This window comes from Symsagittifera roscoffensis, chromosome 8 (genome assembly GCF_963678635.1).
Source record: "Symsagittifera roscoffensis chromosome 8, txSymRosc1.1, whole genome shotgun sequence".
NCBI classification, from domain to species: Eukaryota; Metazoa; Xenacoelomorpha; order Acoela; family Convolutidae; genus Symsagittifera; species Symsagittifera roscoffensis.
This window is the reverse complement of record NC_087069.1, coordinates 29,308,764-29,330,442: the sequence shown is the minus strand read 5'-3', so window position 1 is coordinate 29,330,442 and position 21,679 is coordinate 29,308,764. Positions and strand designations below refer to the sequence as shown.

Genomic DNA, 21,679 nt, shown 5'->3' with positions numbered 1-21,679 from the left:
TTGAAAAAATATAATTCATCTATTACGACTTTTTTAAAATCGATTAAGAGGCTCGAGGTCAACGAACTTGCCAAAAATTTGGCTTTAACTTCAACAAACTATATACTCTTTTTTAATGTCATTGTAAGAAAAACGTAATTGAGTATAAACTTAAATCATTTTTTTAAAAAAGGATTTTTGTTACATGTCTCCATAAATGATGTAACTTATTATAGTTGAGTCCAAAAGGTTTTCAACTTTTTTATCAAAGAATCTGAAAGACTGCTCGTTTTGATCATCGGAGATCATTGTTGACTTATTGCAACCCCAGCCAAATAAAATCAAATCAAGCTAAAGAAAGCTGATCAAGTTCAATTTTAAGGTGTTAATATATTAAGAGGCTGAAAATTTGCCGAATACTTGATTGGTTTTAGATTTTCACACTAAAAATGCATCTTCCTGACAACCTGAATGGGTAAAACAGCTTCATGTTTAGCTTCATATCCTTAAATCAACTTACTTGCATGGTAATTGCCACTTACACTCTGGGCTTTCTATTTCATTTAAGAAAAAAATTAATTAAAATAATATTTCATAGGATATGGGAAAAGTTTATCATAAAATTCGAAAGTATAAAAAAAACGCTTATTTAACATCTTTAGTGTGATAAATTTTGCTTTCTGCTTCAGATAGTATTAATTATACTAATGCTTATCCGAATTTGGCATAAATTGCTGGTCCAATTGCTGGTCATATATTTTTTCGTTTGTAGTATCTGAATGAAAATAATTATACTGAAGATGCTCATCTTGATCGTTCAAGTTAAAAAAAGCAAAAAAAAATCGTATTTTTTAGCCCCGCTCAAGATCACCAAACTCGCCAATACCTTGGAGTTAACAGTGTACAGTCTTCTTTCCAAAAAATTTTCGTACAACGCCTCAATTATGAAAGTATTCTAAATTTGAGATAGTAAAATTGCGTCGAGATTGCAACCGAGTTTTTCAATATTGCGTGTGAGCTGTTTTCGAAAGAATTTTCAAAAGATCAGTGATCAGTTCTGATCATCCTGTCGATCAGTTCTGTTCATCCTTGTCGACTCATTGCATTCCCAGCCAAAAAAAACAAATCAGGCTAAAAAACAGCTAAAGCTGATCAAGATGTTCAAGGTCAGTTTTGAGGTGTTAATACATTAAGCGGCTGAAAAATTGCCGAACACTTGAGACTGGCTTTAGATTTTCTTACTAAAAATTGTGTCTTCCAGTCAACCAGAATGAGTAAAAACAGCTTCAAAATTAGTTTCCAGCCAGCGGCTGCTGAGAAAAACCAGTTGAGCTTGAAAAACAAGGCAACTTTTTAAGTGCAGTAATTAAGTGTTCAAAGTTATCTTGGAGGTGCGTTCGTTTTTCAACGCAAGTCTTCCAAAACGGTCAAATATTTCTTTGGAATAATAAAAATTTGGAAAGAGACTTTTGGAAATTTCCATTGTTTGTTGTCTTTAATATTCAAATGTTCACATTGGAGATTTAAGAAAATTCCGAAGTAGTGCAGATTTGAAAGAATAACCGCATGAAGTGGTCTTCGAGACCTCTTTTGTTAGTCACAGCATGCGAAGTCTGAAAATGAGCTGAACCGAAAATGAAAATGACTAAAACAAACCAATCGTTGAAAAATGCCAAAGACTTGATCTAAACTGAGAGTCACGTTTTGTACACCTGGTTAACCGTGAGTGACTGCGCTGGCTAAAATCGTGTTTACTTTTTACTATTGGATGCTATTATTCTTACTTTTAACTGGTCTTGATTAGCGCCAGTAAAAACCATCTGGTCTGCCATATCATAATTACAGATTACTTGATGCATAAATCTGTTTATCTTACTTGACATGTATCTATTCAGGTACATATTACTAGATTCTGTACCTCGCGACTGGAGATTAATTAGCTGTTGATAATCAAGCATATACTTAGTAATCAACTTGCAAATATCTAATTTTGAAAGAAACAATCGAGAAATTCAAAAAAATGGCCTAAAATCTATATTAACTTCAGAAAAATAAAAAACGATATAAACTTTTTCATTGATAATCGGCCCATTCTACTTGGACGCTTTTGTTGTTAACCGCAGAACAATATTAATTAACTAAATAGTCATGACTTCGACGAGTAAAAGCTCATCGAGTACCCATAGTGCTGCGTCCAGCAGAGGTCACTGGGGTTCAAACTTCGAGTTCATCTTATCGGCAGTTGGGTGTTGTGTTGGCTTTGGAAATGTCTGGCGCTTCCCTTACAAAGTATTCCAAAATGGTGGAGGGGCTTTTCTTATTCCTTATTTTGTTATGCTTATCCTGGTAGGGTTGCCTATGTATTTTATGGAGCAGGCGCTGGCCCAATTTTCAAGTCTGGGTGAGTGGTTTAAATTCAGGTTTTTTATTTTTTCTCTCCATGATCCGTTGACAATTACTTTGTTCAAAACTATAAAAAAATATTTCAAAAAAAAAACAATTCACAGTGATTGGGAAGTCAAAGCTATGTACATACATTATTATAAATTTGATTTATGAAGTTCTTACAATCATTTTTCATTCAAACTGTTAAGGAATATTATAACATATTTTTGAAATAGAAGCTCAAAGCTTTTCAGCGGTTACTAGAAATTTTGACCATTTTTTGTGAACTGATCTATGAGAATTTATTTAGTTTCTGCAATGAGGCGAAAGAGTTGATCTCAATCTATGTAAGCGCCTGGTTAATGAAACTGAAAAATATTTGGAGCAATTTTTCCCCAAAAAATACAAGGGAAATCTATGGAAGAGTTATTATTTGAAAATCAAACTTGACATTAATGAATGAAGACTGAAAGTTTGATTGCGTTTTTTTTTCAAATATTGACTAAGATGGGACTGTTTTTTGCAGAGTCAATGTAGTCTTTATTTTACGACCTACAATATCATCCTAAAAACGAGTTAGTTTCTTGATTTTTTCTATGGAAAGCGAACTATCGTGCCAATTGTGTAGCAAAACAAAAGATTTTAACCTGAAAAAGAAATATTTGACTGCAGTTTGAGGTAATTGAACAACGTTGATGACTTTTTGGCTCCAGTTTTTTTATAAGTTTCAACTCCGCTGAAAAAAAAAACAAAATTAGCAGCGCTGTACAATAATTAACACGAATTGACCTGTCATGAAAAAATCTATTAACAACGATCTCAATTCCTTATTTCTGAAGTAAGTCGATTTTCAGATCTGAAATTGTTAATTTCCATCGATAGTAATTTTCAAATCTGAAATGCCCTATTTTTTTGTGTAAAACTTAGATCTGAAAAAGATAATCTCATAATTGGGAAAACCATGTAAAGAAAGATAACGAAATCTACGGAAAAATATTACTTACTTTTCACAGAAAAAAAATCTCTGATAAACAGTCAGTATTTTATTCGGAACTTTTTGAAAATTATCTTAAATGGCCGTAAAACAAGACTCAATCAATTGGTGGTAGTTTTTTGAGAGAGAGCAGCTTTGGCTTTAAAAAGTTTTATTGAAAAAATTTTTATTTCATTTTGGTTTATGATAGCAACTTCTGAGCTCAAACGGAAGTCTTAAGAAAAAAATATTTCATCAAAATTTGATATTTTGTGTCTATAACATAGTCCAGATTGAGCTTTCTACCAAAAATCCGAAATTATCAAGAAAGCGTTTTCGTTTATCCAGTTTTTGTTTTCATTTGCTACGATGAAATTAAATTTACATAAGGCCTCTTCGCTCAACCACTGAAAACTTTCGAGTCATATGCAAAAAACTTTTGTTATACAATTCAAAGAGAAAGTTTTAATCATTTATTTACATAGCTAATATCCCCAAATCAGCTTGTTATTTAACTCCAGAGTGAGGAAAAAAAGCCAATTTTTTAATTTATTTTTATGGAAAAAATGCCTCTTTTTTTCATGCAATTTTTTCAGTCAAGGAAATTGTATAAACTATATGAAATGCTTTTTTTCATAATTTAACTTGTCTGACACGAGTTTTTTTTTATTCCGGGAAGCCCTGAATATTCAAATTGCCCATAAGGATTGGGAATCAATAATTGTTGGCAAAACAAAACGTAAAATTTAGACAATGAAACCTCAATTATGATTCTTATGATGTAAAAACAAATTTAATAGCTTTTCTAAGTTCAATTTTGAACTTTTTTAAAGCGGGATAATTATGGGCGCATAGTTTTTTTTCGTTATATTGGCAACATAAATAATTTCTTCAGAGTGCGTCTAAGCTAGCTCAGAGCACAACCAATTTGCCTATTTTCAAACCACCACATTTTCAAATTAATAATCAGTGGTAAATATTATGATTTTTTTGGTCTCAAGGAATCAATATCTTCAATCGGCTATATATTTTTTGTTATATTTCGAAATCCAAATTTTGATTCAATTAAATAAACTTCGCAACAAAATTTTTTTTACTGTCTTCAAACTGAAATCCAATGTATATTATTCGATGTATGTCATTGTAAGCATTTTGTGCAAATTAATTTTCACTATTTTTTTGCAATAGTTAAGTATAGTTGCAGCAAAAATTATTAATGAATATACATTTTTTTTCTCCAATTCCACTTTCTGACTCAAAGTTATCAACGGATCTATCAAACTGCTCAGTTTTTATTCTATTACATTTTCTGTATTTTGATGTTTAGGACAAAACATATTTCAGCATTCTGCGATAGGAGATTTTGCTAATTAACCTCCTGTATCTGGTAGAAATTACTAATTACTAATCTGCTTAAAATTGAAAAAAAGTGCGCTGTCAAAAGTATAGATGTTTTCAGATCTAAAACAACCGCGATAAAATGTAGTCTGATCCTAAATTAGATCTGAATTTATCCATTTTTATTCATACATGTTCTTATTCCTTGTTTCTTTAATCCCGTAATGTCTAGTAGGAACTATACAGTTTCAAGCTAACGGCAATAGAAAAAAATGCGTCGTCAGTATTACAGATATTTTCAGATGTGAAACAAGACTGCTCGTTTATCAAGGCAAAGCCGTGAATGTACCGACTGTCCAATAATTTATATCGAATACTTTTTGAAAAAAAAAATACTGAAAACCTATACATTTTGGATAGTATCAATGTGTAAAGTTTTGAGTCGTACGAAAATAATACGACCGACTTGCTAGTCTCAATTCAATTTGGAACAATTTTGCTGTGCGGGATAATTTGCCGCGCATAAAAAATACGTGTTACGCTCTCAGCATTAAGAATAAACGTTTCAGAGCGCGCATAAATTGGTCCAGAACAGGCACATTTAGCAATTTTCAAACTCCCAGAACTTCACAAAAAATTATCGGAAGTTAAATATCTTTTTACATTTGAACTCTATATCTTTAATGGGGTATAAGAATTGTTGTTGAAAATAATTATTTCGAGCGGTGAAAATTGATTTAATAAAAAAACCATACAGAGCAGAAATATTCGGTTTCCTTCGAACGTCGGAACAATAACCGAGCGAAAAATTATTCAGATTAGAAATAAGATGCTAACTTATCCATTTTTAAGTATACAAGCGTTATCTCAACGTTTCTTAACCTGCTAATTTGTAGTATGAACTATAAAGTATTAAGTATTAATGAGCTGGCCAAAATAGGAAAATTTGCGCTGTCAGAGAGTAGATAGTTTTAGATGTTAATTAACCGAGAAAAAAATTTTCAGATCTGAAATTAGAACTGAATTTATCCATGGTTCAAGCATACAAGTGTTATTCCAACGTTTTTGAACCTGCTAATGTCTAATTAAAACTATACAGTTTTGGCCTAACTGAAAAAGGAAAAATGCGTCCTCAGTATTACAGTTGTTTTCAGATCTGGAACAAGACTGCTCGATTATCAAAATTTTGTTCTAAAGGCAAAATTTTGTAAAGGCAAAATTTTGTTCTAACTGAAAAAGGAAAAAACTCGTCGCAGCTTTATAGATAATTTCATATCTGATATAACCATAAAAACCATTTGCAAAAAGTTAGATTAAAAACAATTAGAGTCAAAACCTTAGCTTACGGTTATATTAGTTATAGTTTTTGCTCTGAGTTTTTTTTCTTCCCCTTTTAAAAAAATATCAACTCGTAAATTTTTACTTAATGAAAAAATTATATTTTGAATATTTTTGTGTTGTCAGAATTCGTTCATAATCATAGCGGACTTTGCAGTAACCAAAAATCGCACTTTTGAGTCATTATTCTTAAGTCAGTTTCCATAAATAAACATCAGTTGAAGTAAATTGATATATCATATTTCAGCCGTTTCAGTCATGAGTTGATCAATTTTATAAAATTTTCAAAATTTTCGTTCAGTGCTAACAAAACTCAAAAGTCAGTCCTCATATTGATTCGCTTTAGGCTTAAATTTTTGCTATTGCTTTGAATCATGATTCGACAATGAAGTCACTGGCTGCCCGTGTTAGGCTATTTTTTAGCCCCCACCCCGCGCACATGACAAAAAAAATCAAAATAAAAAAAAACTTCAACAAAAATGGAGCATTCATTATTATTTTACTTTAGATCAAGTTTTTATCTGTAAAATTTTCCGTATATTTCAGGACAGAAAAGCGAACTTTTGTTTGTTCGTAGGATGTGATTTTTCTGAATTAAATCAGTGCTAAGTTGTAGTATATTTTTTCTTAGTTTGACTGGAATGAGAGATTCTGATGTGTTTTTCTTGTATTTGATTGCAGGTCCCGTGTCACTGTGGAAGTTCTGTCCCCTCTTCAAAGGCATAGGCTACTCCATGTTCATCATGAATGCCCTCTTCTCCATCTACTACAACATGCTACTCGGATGGGTCATCTACTTCCTCATCCACTCTTTCACCCCCACCTCACTTCCCTGGAGTGGGTGTGACAACAGCTGGAACTCACAGTACTGCAGTCACCCCATCACACAGTGTCGAGAAAAAGTATGCTCCTATCTCAGTGTTCTAGTTTGAGTACTTGAAAGTGTTTTGCCTTTGTTCGCATTCTCACTGCAACAATGGTTGATAATATGTTTCAAAGGTGAAGGATAATCAGTCAAGTTTTGATCATCTTTTGATGCAATTTTTATGGCCGCGTAATAACAGTTTAATTAAAGTGTTACCATTTCAGTAGATGTAGAGCTATGATAAACATTTTCCTATCCGGTTGCAATGATGCTGCAACTAGCAAAAGTGAAGGAGTCAATTGAAGTTTGACCATCTCGTCTCCTTTGATACACTTTTATGGCCGCTTTCTTTTCATTTTTCTTTGAACTTCTAGTCGTAAAAATCATCAAAAATGCTGGATATATTCCATCAAAAAATCCACCCGCCCTCGCAAAACATTTGATTTGGCACTTAATTGCATGTCTCAGACTAAAAGGCCAAAAAAGTAAAAACAGATTAGCTTTGTTGTGACGAAAAAATGACTGGGGTAGCAAAAGTTTTGTCAACTATATACAAAGTGATTTTTTTTATATTTCTTGGAAAATTTCCGATAAACTAGAACTCAAAAATGTTGATTTCTTTTTGTAGAACGGTCAGTTTGACGGTTTCGTCTGTCGGACAGATGTGAGTCCTTCCGAATCAAGAAGCAGCAACCACTTATTCCAACCCAACGACAACTGGACTTCGCCCGCTGAAGAGTTCTGGATCAACAATGTACTCAGAAGGAGTCCCGGAATCGACCAAGTTGGAAGTTTCCTCCTGCCTCAATATGCCGCTTTTGTCATGTCTCAGGCTATCATCTACCTCATCTTAATTAAAGGTAGCTCTCACTTTTCGTGTCCAATTAACCAGGAGCAATATCTGATTTTTTACCCATGATTACAGGTATTTTAGAGAGCACAAAGCAGTGGAAAAATTAAAAAAAAAAAGAGCATTTTGAGTTTCAATTTTTTCACTGAAGAAACTATCTTGCGCATAGGAATTTTTTGACCAGTGGCAAGAAAAGGAAAAAGTATCTGCCATCAGTAGATCTGAACCCGTCACTGGGCTTTTTAATTGTTCTATTGTTTCGTTTCTGACACTTAAGATCATAAATGTCATACCAGACAAGTGAAATACCAATAGCTGAAGCCCCAATTGTAGGAAGACTTGAACGGCTGGAGAGTTACGGTTTTTTCGGCTGAGCAATTTTATTGCAATGAGAGCCGTTTTTTTTCGTCTGCAACCTGGATCAAACTTTGTCAGATTATATAACAAGAACTAAAACGATGCAACCGACCAAAATAATTACAAAAAAGGAATTTTAATGAAAATTTGCAAAGAATTGTTCAGGCGACCATTGGACATCAACTTCTAAAACATGAGCGGTTGCTTTTTTTCCCACAAAATCTCATTCGATTCGCGCTCTTTTTTTGGGAAAAAATTCGGTCTTTAACCTTTCGCAACTCTCTATATCACTTTGAGCTATTTGAAATTTGTGTTATTAGGCGTGAAATCAGTGGGGAAAGTTGTCTACGTCACAGTAATTGCACCTTACGTCATTTTATTAATTCTCCTCATCAGAGGACTCACTCTTCCGGGAATGGAAGAAGGCGTGAAGTTTTTCATCCAGCCAGACTTCAGCAGACTAGCCGACCTCACAGTCTGGACCGGGGCTGCCAATCAGATCATTTTCTCACTGGCTCTCGGCTGTGGAATTAACCAGACTTTATCCAGCTTCAAGAGGTTTAACGTTGATTGTGAGCGGGATACTTTTATAGTCGCGGTGACTAATTGTGGCACCAGTATTTTTGCGGGTTTCACAGTATTCTCCATTCTGGGCTTTCTGGCCAACCAGCAGGAGACTTCGGTGCCAGATGCAGTGCAAGATGGAATGGGACTAGCCTTCGTGGCCTATCCAAGCGCAACTGTCCAAATGCCATGTAAGTATAGAAGAATGGAAAAAGACACAGGTTAAAGTAGGTTATATTATGAGATTTGCTGGCTACCACGTTGTGTTCCAGATAAATATGGTTTTACTTGAAAATGGTGTCTTTTTTTAAATACATATATACCTTTTTTTTAGGTCGACCAAGTTGATTTTCCGAGCACTCCTCAAGCACTAAACAGACGCTGTTTAGGCCACAAATTTGACAAAAATTGCGTTTTTTGGCGCGAGATTTCCCTCAAAGTTAGTGTATTGGCGCCAAAGGCGCCTTTAGAAAAGTTTTAGGGTCACTCAGTCAAAAACGGATATCTCAATATTGTGTGAAGTGGGATCCTTTGAGTCGGCAGGGGGTCGAATCCCTGAAGGGGAAAGGGTGTCCGCCCTACCCCCCCCCCCCCTAATTTCGCCCCTGTTAAATATTTCAAACTGTTGTGGTTTGTATTAAACACTTAGTTCATATGGCCTTCGGTATTGATTAGATGCCTGCCAGCTATGTTATGGATCGACTATTGGTCGATCATTCATAGTTCAAAATAGGCTGAGAACTATTCCTGTTCAATTTGTGCTGCAGTTTCTCCGTTGTGGGCGGTGCTGTTTTTCCTGATGATGTTGAATGTGGGAGTGGACAGTGTGTTCGCTGGACTGGAGGCCAACATCACCAACATCCTGGACGAGGTGCCTGCATTGAAGCCCCACAGGAAGTACATCACACTAGGCGTCATTCTCACTTCCACCCTCATGTCACTGCCCATCTGCACCGAGTCAGGTAAGAGTGGGACTACTAACAAGCTACATGAAAAAGGATATAAAAGCAAGCTAATAATTTGAAAAACAATCAAGACGATGAGTTGAGATAGCTTTTCAAGATGATAGAATCAAGTTGGCATCAGGTGCGGATTTAGGGGGGAGGGGGGGAGGTGGTGCGTACGCCCTTTTTTTAAGGATTTAACCCCCTCACCAACCAAAAGGCTCCCTATGACATCCTTTTTCGACCGAACAACCCTAAAGCTTTTCTAAAGGAGGCGCCTTTGCCGCCAATATATACTCTTTTGTCAAATTTTTCGAATAAGTGCCCGAAAACGGTCTCAGAAAATCAATTAGTCGGAAAAGCCGATCGAAAAAGCCAATCAAAAATTTTTTTGGAAAATCCGCCCCTTCCCCTCTGAGATTTTCCTAGGTCTTAGAGTGAAAACTTGGTTGTTAAACAATAAGTAAATTGTTTATCGGATAGAATAATTGGTTTCTTGAATCAACTTTGTTGCTTAGTTTCAATTATATTTTTTAAGTTAGGAAGTTTATCCTGAAAAATCATTAGAGTGAATTGAATAAGGAAGATCTAGCAAACAATGTAGATAGCAAAAGATAATGAACACGTACAGCGTGGTATTTTGAGTAGGTGAGCACAATGACCTTGATTAGAGGAATTAACATCAAACTGCAGTAAGACTGCAAAAGAACAAGTAAGTAACGAGGTACCGAAGGTCGCCTCACGACATTCCCCGCGGAATTTTGATAAACAACCCAAAATTTAGGAGATAATAAACTGCACCCAGACAAGCAAAAGATTGATAGCCCCCCTATCCCACACAAATGCTGTACAGTTACATAGAAAAATACGATAACATGAAAGAGTTTGTTTGAGTTAGGAAGAGTTTTAAACTTGACAAATAGTCAACCTTTCGGTAGCTTCTTTCGCATGAGCGATATGAGGAGACATCGACACTGAAGATCCAGGTTGAAGACGATCCCGAATGAAGGGTTTTCGTGGTGAGGACGAAGATCCGGTCACCTTTTCAGAGGGCAAAGTTGGGCTCTCCTCAAGTTGGGCCCTCTTCGCACTTGTTGAAGTGTGAAGCTGCGATATGGAGTTAGACTGAGGAGCAAACGTAACGGGAGGTGAGTCGCACTGAAGCCTTTGGCGTTTTTCCACAGGAGAAGAGTCCTGGATAACATGGAGACCGCCGTTTGATTCAACTGAACTCTCACTGGAAGATTCCACTGTAAGATCCACCATCGGGGTAGATAAAGTCGGATTGTTTGGCCGTTGTCCCAGTATTACAGGCTGAGACCGCGTAACGGGCCTTTTAACATCACCCCGAGAGGTAGAATTCGAGGCTTGGAGGCGATCACCTAGAGTGTTTGGAGCAATTGTTTTCGACAGTCGACGGGGTTGCACAGCTGGTACACGTCTGGGGCTAACTTGAGCCCCCAGAGATACTACTAAAGCCGAGAAGCGAAGAATGTTGTGATTCAGTCCTGACTTGAGGGAATGCGCGAGGTCTGAGTGCCGGGTTGCTAGTTCCTTGAGAACCCTTTTCCCTCCATCCGGTGGAAGGTTTCGTTTGAATTGCGAGCATTTATTCGCCGCTCGAGCGAGTTCAGCCAACGCCTTGTAGGGTTCACTATCTGCCACATTTCCGTCCAGAGAAAACAAGGGTTTGAAGCGGGGAGGAACTGTTGGACTAGCACTGCCCCGAGGAACAACTTTTGCCCTGTCCCTGCTATAGTCCTGGCTGGCAATCTGGTCTGGCGTTATGGGGTTCCGCTCCAGTCCTCGGGCTGAAGTATCAGATTGAACATCCTTATTAAACTCCTGTGACCATACAGTATTAGGTTTACGACCGAAATGCAATTCAAAAGGTGATTTCTTAAGCACCGAATAATTACTCTTGCGTATATCTTCAAGTATATGTTGAATCGTTTCCTTAAAGTTTTTGAAATTAAGATCGAGTTTTGCAAAACCCAGTTTTCTCTTGATTGTCAGAATCGTTCGTTTAACCAAACCACTGCCTCTATCATCTCCAACCGGCGAGAGGATATGTTTAATACCTCTGCTAGAGCAAAATTCTTGCACCAAGTTGTTTTTATTACCTGACCCATGATCCGTTCTGATAGAGTGAGGTAAACCATGAATACGAATGTAAGATGCAAAGAATTTAGTAACCTTCTTAGCCCCAGTAGTTTTAGAAAAAAGAACTGAAGGAAACTTAGAGAAACGATCGTTTGCTACCAAAAGGAAGATCTTGGAACCTTTATCATCAAGTATAGGACCAGCAAAATCTAGTTCTAATTCCTGACTAGGTACAGACAGACTAGGCAAAGGTTGCGCAGTATTAAAAGTTGTCGCTGGCTTAAAATTCTTACCAAACAAGGTGCATTCACAGCACTTCTCGCACTTTTCAATAATCTGACGGTTCATGAATGGCCACCAGAGATGTTCAAAGGCCGCCATCATAGCCTCTTGTCCCGGGTGAGAATGGTGAAGACGAGTAAGCACGGATTGTCGAAGAGGTTCGGTAATGGCCAGTTTTTTATCAATAACTACACAGTTATTAACCACAGCTGCTCTAGTCCAAAATTGGGCCATATACGCACCAAGCTTGTTAAAAGATGTGATGCCCTTGTTAATGGTTGAACTTTGAGTAACATTCTCATCGCCCCCCCCCCCAAGCGGCGAGTGACAAAAGTAATTCGCACAATTATACTGCGACAGGAATTGAACACCCTCTTGCGGTGGCAGACAATTTATATCCCTCAATTGAGATGAAATATAAGAGTTAATGAAAGTGAGGACCTGATGAAAATCCTCAATAGATTTAACAACGAAGAGTTCATCATATTTAGAGGGCTCACGTTCTGGGAACGTAAGATAACGAGATAAGTAATCGATTATTCCCACCGTGACCCCTGGGACATGAATAACCTCGAAATCAAAAGGTAACAAACGATCTGCCCAACGAGCAAGACGAGACTGATACGAGGTATTGTTATAGTTCTCATTTAATATTGTTCCGATATGATAGCTTTGTGATCAGTCAACACTTGAAAACGTGTACCCAACAGATAGGTACGGAAATGTTCGCAGGCCCAAACGATTGCCAACAACTCCAATTCGTTGGTACTATATTTAGCCTCCGCATTGTTAAGAAAACGCGAAGCAAAAGCAGTTGGGGCCCATGCTCCCCGCTCATTTTTTTGTTCGAAGCAAGCTCCTAAGCTATTTTGGCTAGCGTCACATTTTACCCTTGAGCCCTTTGATGAATCGAAAAGATAAAGACTCGGGATTTTTGCAATCATTTTGATTATGTTGTTAAAGGCCTTATTCTGTTCCTCTCCCCACAAAAACGACTGTTTGTTACAGGATTTTAAAGATGCCCGGAAATGAACAGTGTGTGTATGTAAATCGGGAATAAACCTTTGTAAATGGCTTAACGTTCCCGTGAATGAGCGGAGTTGTTTTAAAGTTCGCGGAGGCTTGAGTGATTGAATTGCCTCGATCTTTGCAAATTTAGGAGAGTAACTGTCCTCATTTATGTCATACCCTGACCAAATTAGTTGGTTAACAGAGAGTTCGCACTTACTCAGTTTGAGAGCCCATCCTTCCACATCGAGTCTATGCATGACCTTTTCAACTAGTGCGTTATGTTCCCGGACATCTCCTTTAGTGATTATCAAAATGTCATCAAGGTAGCAAATGACCCCTTCTAACACTTGTAAGGTAAAATCCATTGCCTTCTGAAACTCTATAGGCATATCAGTGAACCCATAAAATCCAGTCTTGAATCGGTATGTTCCCGTAGCCTCGCCACACAAAATATTAAAAAGTACAGTGACTTCTAGTTAGCGATGACAATGGCAGCTGACTAAATGCATACTTCAAATCCAAGGACGTGAACCAGACTTTTCCAGGAACATTTTTAGTTATGATATGTGCCGCGGAATTAATGAGTTCATGAATGTTCGGCATCTGGTACTTGTTTTTCCAGATCTGGGCATTCACCGGTTTAGCATTAAAGGGCCAGTTTGATGCAGCCATCCTTTTTTGCGGTTAGCACAATTGGTGCTATAACGAAATCAGTCGTACACTTGTCCATTTTTTCAATATGCTTTTGCTCCATCAGAAGTTTTATCTCGCTTGCGACCCTATCCTGAATATGAATGGGAACTTTACGTCCTTTAAATTGACGTGGCACCAAAGGGAACTTGAAGTTGGTATAAACTTTATGATGTTCAGATCGACCTAAACGACTGAACTCATGGGCGTATTTCTTTGCAAAGAAAGAGCTCCAATACTCTGATATTGGACCCGAGGAACATGTCTCCAGCAACTGAACTGATTCAGCCTTCATCTGTGTAGTAACAACACCCAGTTGCTCCTGCAAATCCAATCCAAGAAAATTACGAGTTCGGTTCTCCGAAATGAGGAACTGAGCGTTATCCACCTTCCAGCCGCTAGAAGAAATCGGGATTTGAATCGACCCAAGTAGACGAATGGGCTGCTTGTTATAGCCAACATATATGGTATCAATAGGGTATCTTGTGATATCGCGAAACTCAACTGATGGGTTCCATTGCAAAAGTAAATCACAGGTACGTTTATTCAGGAATGAGACTGGGCTTCCTGTGTCGACAGTCGAATAGAAAAAACTGTGACCGGAAGGCAATTGAATACTGAGGCTCCTAGATTTCCCTCCGCTTGACTTGAGGGTTTCTATACTATTTATCATGACAGCGGATTCCAGTTGTAACATCCCAAGTTCTGGCTCACTGTCCTGCTCAACATCTATAAAATTACAATCTATAGATGGACCTGAAGCGTCCTCATTTTTCTGAACCAGATTGACGCGTCGTTTTGACGAGTTGCAACATTTCGCAAAATGACCACGTTTCCGACAAAGATTACATGTTACTTCCCGAGCTGGACAAGATTTTTGAGATCCCGACTAAAAGCATTAACACAGAAGTAGCACGACTTATTCTCTTGGTTGTTTTGTGAGGTTTTTTGATTGTTTTGATTTTGAGGATAATTCCTTTTCCCTCTGCACGACTGAATGGAGAAAGTAGGTTCTTGATTAACCTTGATAGCATTTGAATGTTGATTATGAGGAAGTAGCTTTGGAATTGAGCAGACGTATTCGCTCCCTTTTCGCACTCTAGTGCAAGTTTGAAGGTGCCATCAAGATCAGCCTTAGCCTTAATAAGTTGTTGTTGAACATCTATATCTCGAATTCGTCCAATAAAGAGGTCTTTCAAGGTCTCACTTTCTTGAGCCTGAGGCCAATTACACAGAGCTACTTGGGCGCGCAGACGAGCGTAAAATGACGAGAAAGTGTCATTTTGAGCTTGAAAACCGTGTTATACAATTTGATACGCTCAGCCGTTTACTCTTGTTCGACCTTGAATAACGTCTCACAGCCATTATGAAATTCCTGAAAAGGAATATTACTGATGTCCGTATGAGGAAAAGAGTCAGCAAAACGTCTCTTCCCTTCGTTCCCCAAAGCGAAGAACAACCGAGACTTCATACGAGCTTCAGTTTTGTGGTAAAACCAATTCTGACTGATCCGAGGACCTTTTCTCTTCCTCTCGATGTTTAGTTCATTAACTCTTTGAACTGCCGCTTGATCCCTCTGTCTTCGAGCGTCCGCTGCTCCAGCATCTTCGCCGTCGGCAATTGTCTCAGGTCTTGGAGGAGGTTCATCAAGAACCTCTGCGGGTTCGACAAGAAGATCGTGAGGATTGATATTATCTTTCAAGCCAGCGGCCAAGAAAAATTGACCAATCCACAATTCCCACAAAAATGGCGGGTTAATAGAAGCTTTCGCCCTGAAAGGGGAAATGCCTAACAGGTCAGTCCAGTCGTCGTTCACAGGAACTGCTGGCTGCGCCATGAGATTTGCCGAGGTTTTAGAGTGAAAACTTGGTTGTTGAACAGTAATTAAATTGTTTATCGGATAGAATAATTGGTTTCTTGAATCAACTTTGTTGCTTAGTTTCAAATATATTTTTTAAGTTAGGAAATTAATCCCTAATGATCATTAGAATGAATTGAATAAGGAACATCTAGCAAACAATGTAGATAGCAAAAAATAATGAATAAGCACAGCGTGGTATTTTGTGTAGGTGAGCACAATGACCTTGATTAGTGAAATTAACATCAAACTGCAGTAAGACTGCAAAAGAAAAAGTAAGTAACGAGGTACCGAAGGTGGCCTCACGACACCCTCGAAAGTCCTAGATCCACCCCTAGTTGAAATGAGAGAGAAATAAGAGAAAAAATAGCAGTCACCGCAGTTCTAAGGCCATTATTAGTTTGCTCATTAATAAAAATATTTTTAAAATCATAATCACCCGAAGAACTAATCATTTTATGAACAATCAAGATGATGAGTTGAGATAGCTTTTCATGATGATAGTATAAAGATGATAGTTGGGATCAGGGGCGGATTGTGGGGGGGGGGGTAATATGCAAAAAGAACTGCTTTAGAAGATTCGAGCCCCTAGCGAAATCTGTGCTGCTTGTAACGACATTCATTCTGTTCCGTCGGCAGGTTTCTACTGGTTCTTCCTGCTGGACTGGTACGTGGCTCTCTACCCTATCTTCCTCATCCAGTCCCTCCAGTCTATGCTAGTGGCATATGTGTACGGGGTGAAGAGATTCTCACTCGACATCCAGACCATGACTGGCAAACCTGTCAATATCTACTGGAAGGTAACCAATCTGTCAGTCCTATTCTACTGAAAACTCATTCTGTTTTAGCCAACCCGCTCGCATTTCTAAATTAAAAAGTTACAAAGTGAAATTAGAAACTGTGACTTTAAAAAGTCACAGTTTATAATATAAAAAGTTTCCATCAAAGTCATTTTAATTTCTGGTTCGACTCCAGAAGTTCAAATTTGGTTCTCTCATCAGGGTTGGTGAATATTTTCAACCGCTTATTAATTAGATTAAAGATGTATTGACAATACCGAAAAGATTACAAATAATTGCGTTTATAAAAAAGGAAGTTTCATTGCACGGGAGTTTAATCAGAATAAAATGCTTAGTAGTTGAAAAAGACGTTCCATATCAAATTCCTTTGCAACTGAATCATGATCATTAACAGTAACAGGATTTTTTGCCAAAACAATTGAAATATATTGTCCTTTTTTCAGATCGAACAATTTGAAATTTTGAGCTCCTTAAGTTTTAAGCTATGCTGATTTGAGCTTTTTTTGCAAAGTCTTATTCAAAAAACGCATTTTTTGGACTGCGCTCGCCTCTCCAATTGATTCATCTTTTCCACTTCCCGCCACTCAAATATTTTCAAGTTTTCTGTACTTTTATATGCTATTGTGGGTAAATGAACTTCGGCTGAGAGTTAAAAGCACGAATGTGTTCCTTGCATTATGACAACTATAAACTAAATTTTCGAAGATAAAATTGAAACGTGTAGGAGGGAAAGAGGGCGCGCCAAAGAAGTTTTTATTAGCGCCCAAAACCCTGTATTAAAATTGTAACGGTTGTTCTGTCAGAAAAGGCTGTCGTTGAAAGAGCCAAAAAACTGAACTTTTGGGGAATTGTTACTGGCCGTAAAGTAGCTGACAATTTTTTTTGGTTCAACAACTTCATATTTCGACATTCTAACAGAGTGAAGTAACTTTTTCTAGAAGTGATATTTTTCTAGATAAGTTTTGACTTCCAGAAAACAAACTTGTACCAAAGTTTTTAACCAGCTTGAAGATATCGATACAAAAAAATTTGATAAAAATTCAAATAAGTTTTGTTCTCATCTTTATTCGGCCAAACCATACTTGAGAAAAACGAGTATTTAAACCCATTCCATCCGGTTGTTTTAATTAAAGCACTTTGTCGCCTCTTCAGCACAAAATGCAGTAAAAACCCAATAAATTGTGGGAACATGCGTCAACCAAAAACAACCCAACTTAATGAAAAATATCATCAGACTTTGGCAATTTTTGCTGCCTACTGCAAAAAAGCCAATTCAACCAGCAAAGTGTTTGGGAATTGAGAGAGGATTTATAAAAAACAAGTTTTAGAAACACCCCGTAGAATACTTTTACAAAAACCATTTACAACGTCAAGTTTGGAATCTTCAACTGAAATTTTTTTGAAAAATCAGGCTCTTGCTCAGAAAACATAAAATGCATTAAAATCGATTATAACGCTTTATGATCTATTATGATCGATTTTAATCCTCAGATATCTGTTATAATCCGAAATAATCAATTATAATGGTTTAAAATGATTAATTTGTTTTGATCGATGAAAAATCCATGATAATCAATAATTTTAGACTTTCATGCAGACATACCATGATAATCCATGTATCGATTATCATTCAAGCAACCTCATTAAGGAAAGGTAGTAAAATTTGGAATGACTAGGCAATAAAAATTTTTATCTTAGGGATAATTTATGTTTGTTTTGATTGACATTAGCTGCTGCTGTTCGAATTTATCTGGAAAACGCTCAATTGAATAAAAACTTACGATGGAATTCTTCAAATTTTTATCCGTATTCCTGATTTCATCTCAAGAAACGGGGAAAGTTTTACCTGGAATCAAAATGGTATAGTTTTGAAAGTGCCATGTAAGTGTTTGGCATAGAAAGTTATTAGTTTTTGTGTTTTCAAGATATTCATGATCAATCACTACTTAGAATTGCTTAACTTGTCACCTCTTACTTTCTCACCAATAAACAGAAAAACCGGGGCCTGAAAACTTTTCTGGATAATATTGTTCTTATTCAAAAATATACAAAAGTTGATTTGTAATACTACAATCCAGGTTGGCCTCTAGAACATATAGATACGTGTGTATTTTTTAAATTAAAAAAATATATAAAGTGTGTTTTCCAAAACACGATTTTTTTTCAGAAGTGTTTGGACAATTAAACCGAATAATTTTGCAATAGTAGAAAAAATCGCCAAAATGTGATAACATCATTCTTTATAGTGGATTGTTTTTTGTCAATCATGAAAATAAATTACATTATAAAAATTCTCGTAATTTTCTTCGTAGTTTGTGTAATAATCAGTTTTTGTCCAAAACTAATCGATTAGTCATTAGTCTTAATATTGTCAATTAGTTTTACCAATGTCAAGTTTTTTATCCGTTTATTTTGAATCAGCACAAAATGCAGTGAAAATTCGATAAATCGCGAACAGATAGTGAACTAATATCAATCCAATAAAAAAATTGGTATCATCAGAAGCCAGAAAATGTTTGTTGCCTATTGCGAAAATAATGGCTTCAATAGTGCAAACAACTGTGAAATGAGAGTAGATTCATAAAAACGTTTTTGAAAACACCCTGTAAACAGATTTGACTTCAAGCTATCAATTTTTGTTGCCTGGTATTTTGTTTATGTACATTTAATTGTGTCCGTCTTTTGCTTTGTCTACAATTCTCAAGTTTCTTCAAGTTTCTACATTTTGGCAACTTGTCTAGTAGTCAAAAGTTTTTGTGTAATATTCTGGATCTATGTCCGATTTCGTCTTGATCCTGTCTCCCTCTTTTGATCTATTGTTTACAGGTCTTAAATCTTTTTAACTATTATTTTGGGTGATATGTTACAATAGGTGGTAACTTTACAAGTAGTACAACCGACTAGTACAAGTATTAAATTTAAGAAATCTTGTGCATAATATAGTCCTTTCATTTTTAATAACTTGAACATGCTACCAAGGTGATATAAAACAATAGGTGGCAAATTCAAGATAATTGGCTAAATCGCTCATTTTTATTTATCGAACAGTGTTTGAAATTTATTTCAAAGCCAATTTTTTGTCAAAAGAAGTATAAAATTTGATTTTTTGAACAACATTTCGCATGGCTTCAAATCAAATTTTTACATCTCTTGCCAAAAAATCGGCTTTGAAATAGATTACAAATCCTGTTCGAAGTATTACAAAGAGCGATCCAACCATTTAACTTGAATCTCCCACCTTTTGTAATATATGATAGTTTTTTGCTCGCTTGTTTTTCCTCATACGTAATCTTACCTATTCAGCAGGAGTAAAAATTCCAGTAAAATGATCAAAATTTTTTAGCAAGCAAAACTTTGTTATGAGCAAATGTGCTTAATATAATTTGCGGATTATTAATTTTTTCACACCCCTAGCTGGCATTTCTGACGATTGATATTTTACTGTTGTAATCTGCTGAAAAACAAATGCCATTACAACCACACCTGGAGACAAGATCGAGAATTTTAAAAAAAGTTAAGACTTTCTGCTAATTTTTCCAATGCATAAGGAGTTAGCACTATCTATTATTAGTTTATTTCAATGATTGCGCTTATGATTGATGAACAGGTGTGTTGGATGTTCGTGTCTCCCGCCATCATCCTGTCTCTCTTCGCCTACAACCTAGTCGGGTACAGTGACGTCACTCTAGGCCACTACCAGTTCCCATGGTGGGCGTCTATCTTTGGACTCACAGTCATGCTACTCGGTAGGAGATGCAATTACTCTGCTTTAATTCGAGTGGGAGGGTTGATGAGTCATTGAGGTTTCAATTTTTTGAACCTAATTGATATGATACATTGGTGTTTGAAAGGTTTTTTTTTGTTGGCACGTAATAAAGTGCAATCGGGATGAGCTTATCACTGGATTGTAAGTCAAATCATTAAAAACGTTTGATCTAGAGAACGTTTGTTTATATCCACTGAAAGAGAAAGTGCGGACTTAGTTCTGTTTTTTTCCTTCTAGTTCCAGGTACCGCAAATAAACGTCTGATATCAGATAAAAACCCTTCCATTCGTCATTCAAGCTTCAATTTGCGTGGTTTCTGGGTGTCGAGAAAAAGTTCTGAATCTTTGCTTGCTTTTCAGAGCATTTTAGAACAATCTGGCGATGACTCGTTTTGATTTAGGACATTAAAATCACTAAATGCAAGTTGATTTATACGTTTTTATAAGCTAATAAACAGATCTAATTCTTGAAGCGAGTTCCTCCAGTGTCAAAAAGTCATTTTTATTGGTGTTCCTTTCATCAAAGCAACGCTTAGAATGGTCGGGAGATTTTGTGATAAAAGTACAGCCCTTGTTTTTTTCTGTTTCACATTCGGAGGTGTGTTTTTACCCCAGAAGAGAGCTGAGCCACAGGGGAGAGATAGTTTTGTATAGTTTGTTTTTTTTCTACAAAAAACGCAGATTTCAAGAAACCTGATAATATTAAATTTCGAATTGAGCCACCTAATTCAGTTGAAGTCCAACTTCGACGTTTCAATTTGTATCACTCTTGCTATGGTTTCAAATTAATGAAGCATGCCATCTCAAACTTTTATCAAGTTGCCAATGTTTCTAGAAATACTTCCTATACCGGCCTATGCAATCTACAAAGTGTGGACTACGAAAGGAGAATCAGTGTGGAGCAGAGTTATGATCAACCTCCAACCCAGTGAGGATTGGGGGCCAGCTGACCTTGAAGACAGAGCAATGAATAACAAGTTAATTGCAGAGAAGTTGGGCTACAAATACGTATCAGACGGATCTCATCCAATCTTATAATAAAATTGTTAATTTTTTTCAATGAAAATATTAAATAAATTGCCTATAAAAATTGTGAAATTATTTCAAATTGTCGATGCTTATGAATTATACAACATATTCAAATTTTATACAGAAAAAATTATCCAAATTCATATTTCATTTTATCTACGCTGTTCGCTATTTAAATCGTTCGCTCAATGCTCGCAAGATAACTCTTATGAGGGCAGAGCCCAAAATGATCCGTCTACCCTCTGAAGTGCACGTATCTTCAAACTTAACGCACCAGAAATCCGTTGTTTTTCTCATTGTTTGTTCTAAGTTTGAGATGAGAGGCGTTCTCAGAACTCCCAGATTTTGAAATCAAAAATTGAGTTTTTCAGCTGGCTTAGTTTACGATTATATTTCAAATAGATTACTGGTCATGTCACTTAATCGTTTTGACACTTTTACTCGACAGTGAGAAAAACTGGCTGAATTTCTTTACATATCAATCGGAATAAGCCGAAATAGCTTTAAGTTGTTTTCTGGATACTACCTTCTGGTAGACTAATCTAACT

The 21,679-nt window shown here is 36.5% G+C and overlaps 1 protein-coding gene across 3 annotated transcripts; it reads left to right on the top strand.

The window, feature by feature from the left end:
* Nucleotides 1-1,567: 1,567 nt before the first annotated feature.
* LOC134852914 (sodium- and chloride-dependent glycine transporter 2-like) lies at nt 1,568-21,286 on the top strand. 3 transcript variants are annotated; one of them, XR_010164303.1, is made up of 8 exons: nt 1,568-2,380; nt 6,695-6,915; nt 7,507-7,738; nt 8,406-8,840; nt 9,417-9,611; nt 16,177-16,348; nt 19,945-20,083; nt 20,938-21,044. XR_010164303.1 is itself a non-coding variant. In XM_063868777.1 (8 exons), exons 1-8 carry the CDS (start codon nt 2,128-2,130, stop codon nt 21,138-21,140), a joined length of 1,839 nt encoding a protein of 612 aa, XP_063724847.1. In that variant the 5' UTR covers nt 1,568-2,127; the 3' UTR covers nt 21,141-21,286. The 3 variants fall into 3 exon arrangements, 2 of the variants coding, with proteins under 2 accessions (XP_063724847.1, XP_063724848.1); XM_063868777.1 differs by having other exon boundaries at nt 16,177-16,337; nt 20,938-21,286; XM_063868778.1 differs by lacking the exon at nt 19,945-20,083 and having other exon boundaries at nt 16,177-16,337; nt 20,938-21,132.
* Nucleotides 21,287-21,679: the final 393 nt, after the last annotated feature.

Coding starts and splice junctions, on each gene's coding strand:
- LOC134852914 (XM_063868777.1), top strand. CDS start 2,128: ATGACTTCGACGAGTAAAAGCTCATCGAGTACCCATAGTGCTGCGTCC. Junction 2,381..6,694: donor GGCCCAATTTTCAAGTCTGG/GTGAGTGGTTTA, acceptor ATTTGATTGCAG/GTCCCGTGTCACTGTGGAAG. Junction 9,612..16,176: donor GCCCATCTGCACCGAGTCAG/GTAAGAGTGGGA, acceptor TTCCGTCGGCAG/GTTTCTACTGGTTCTTCCTG.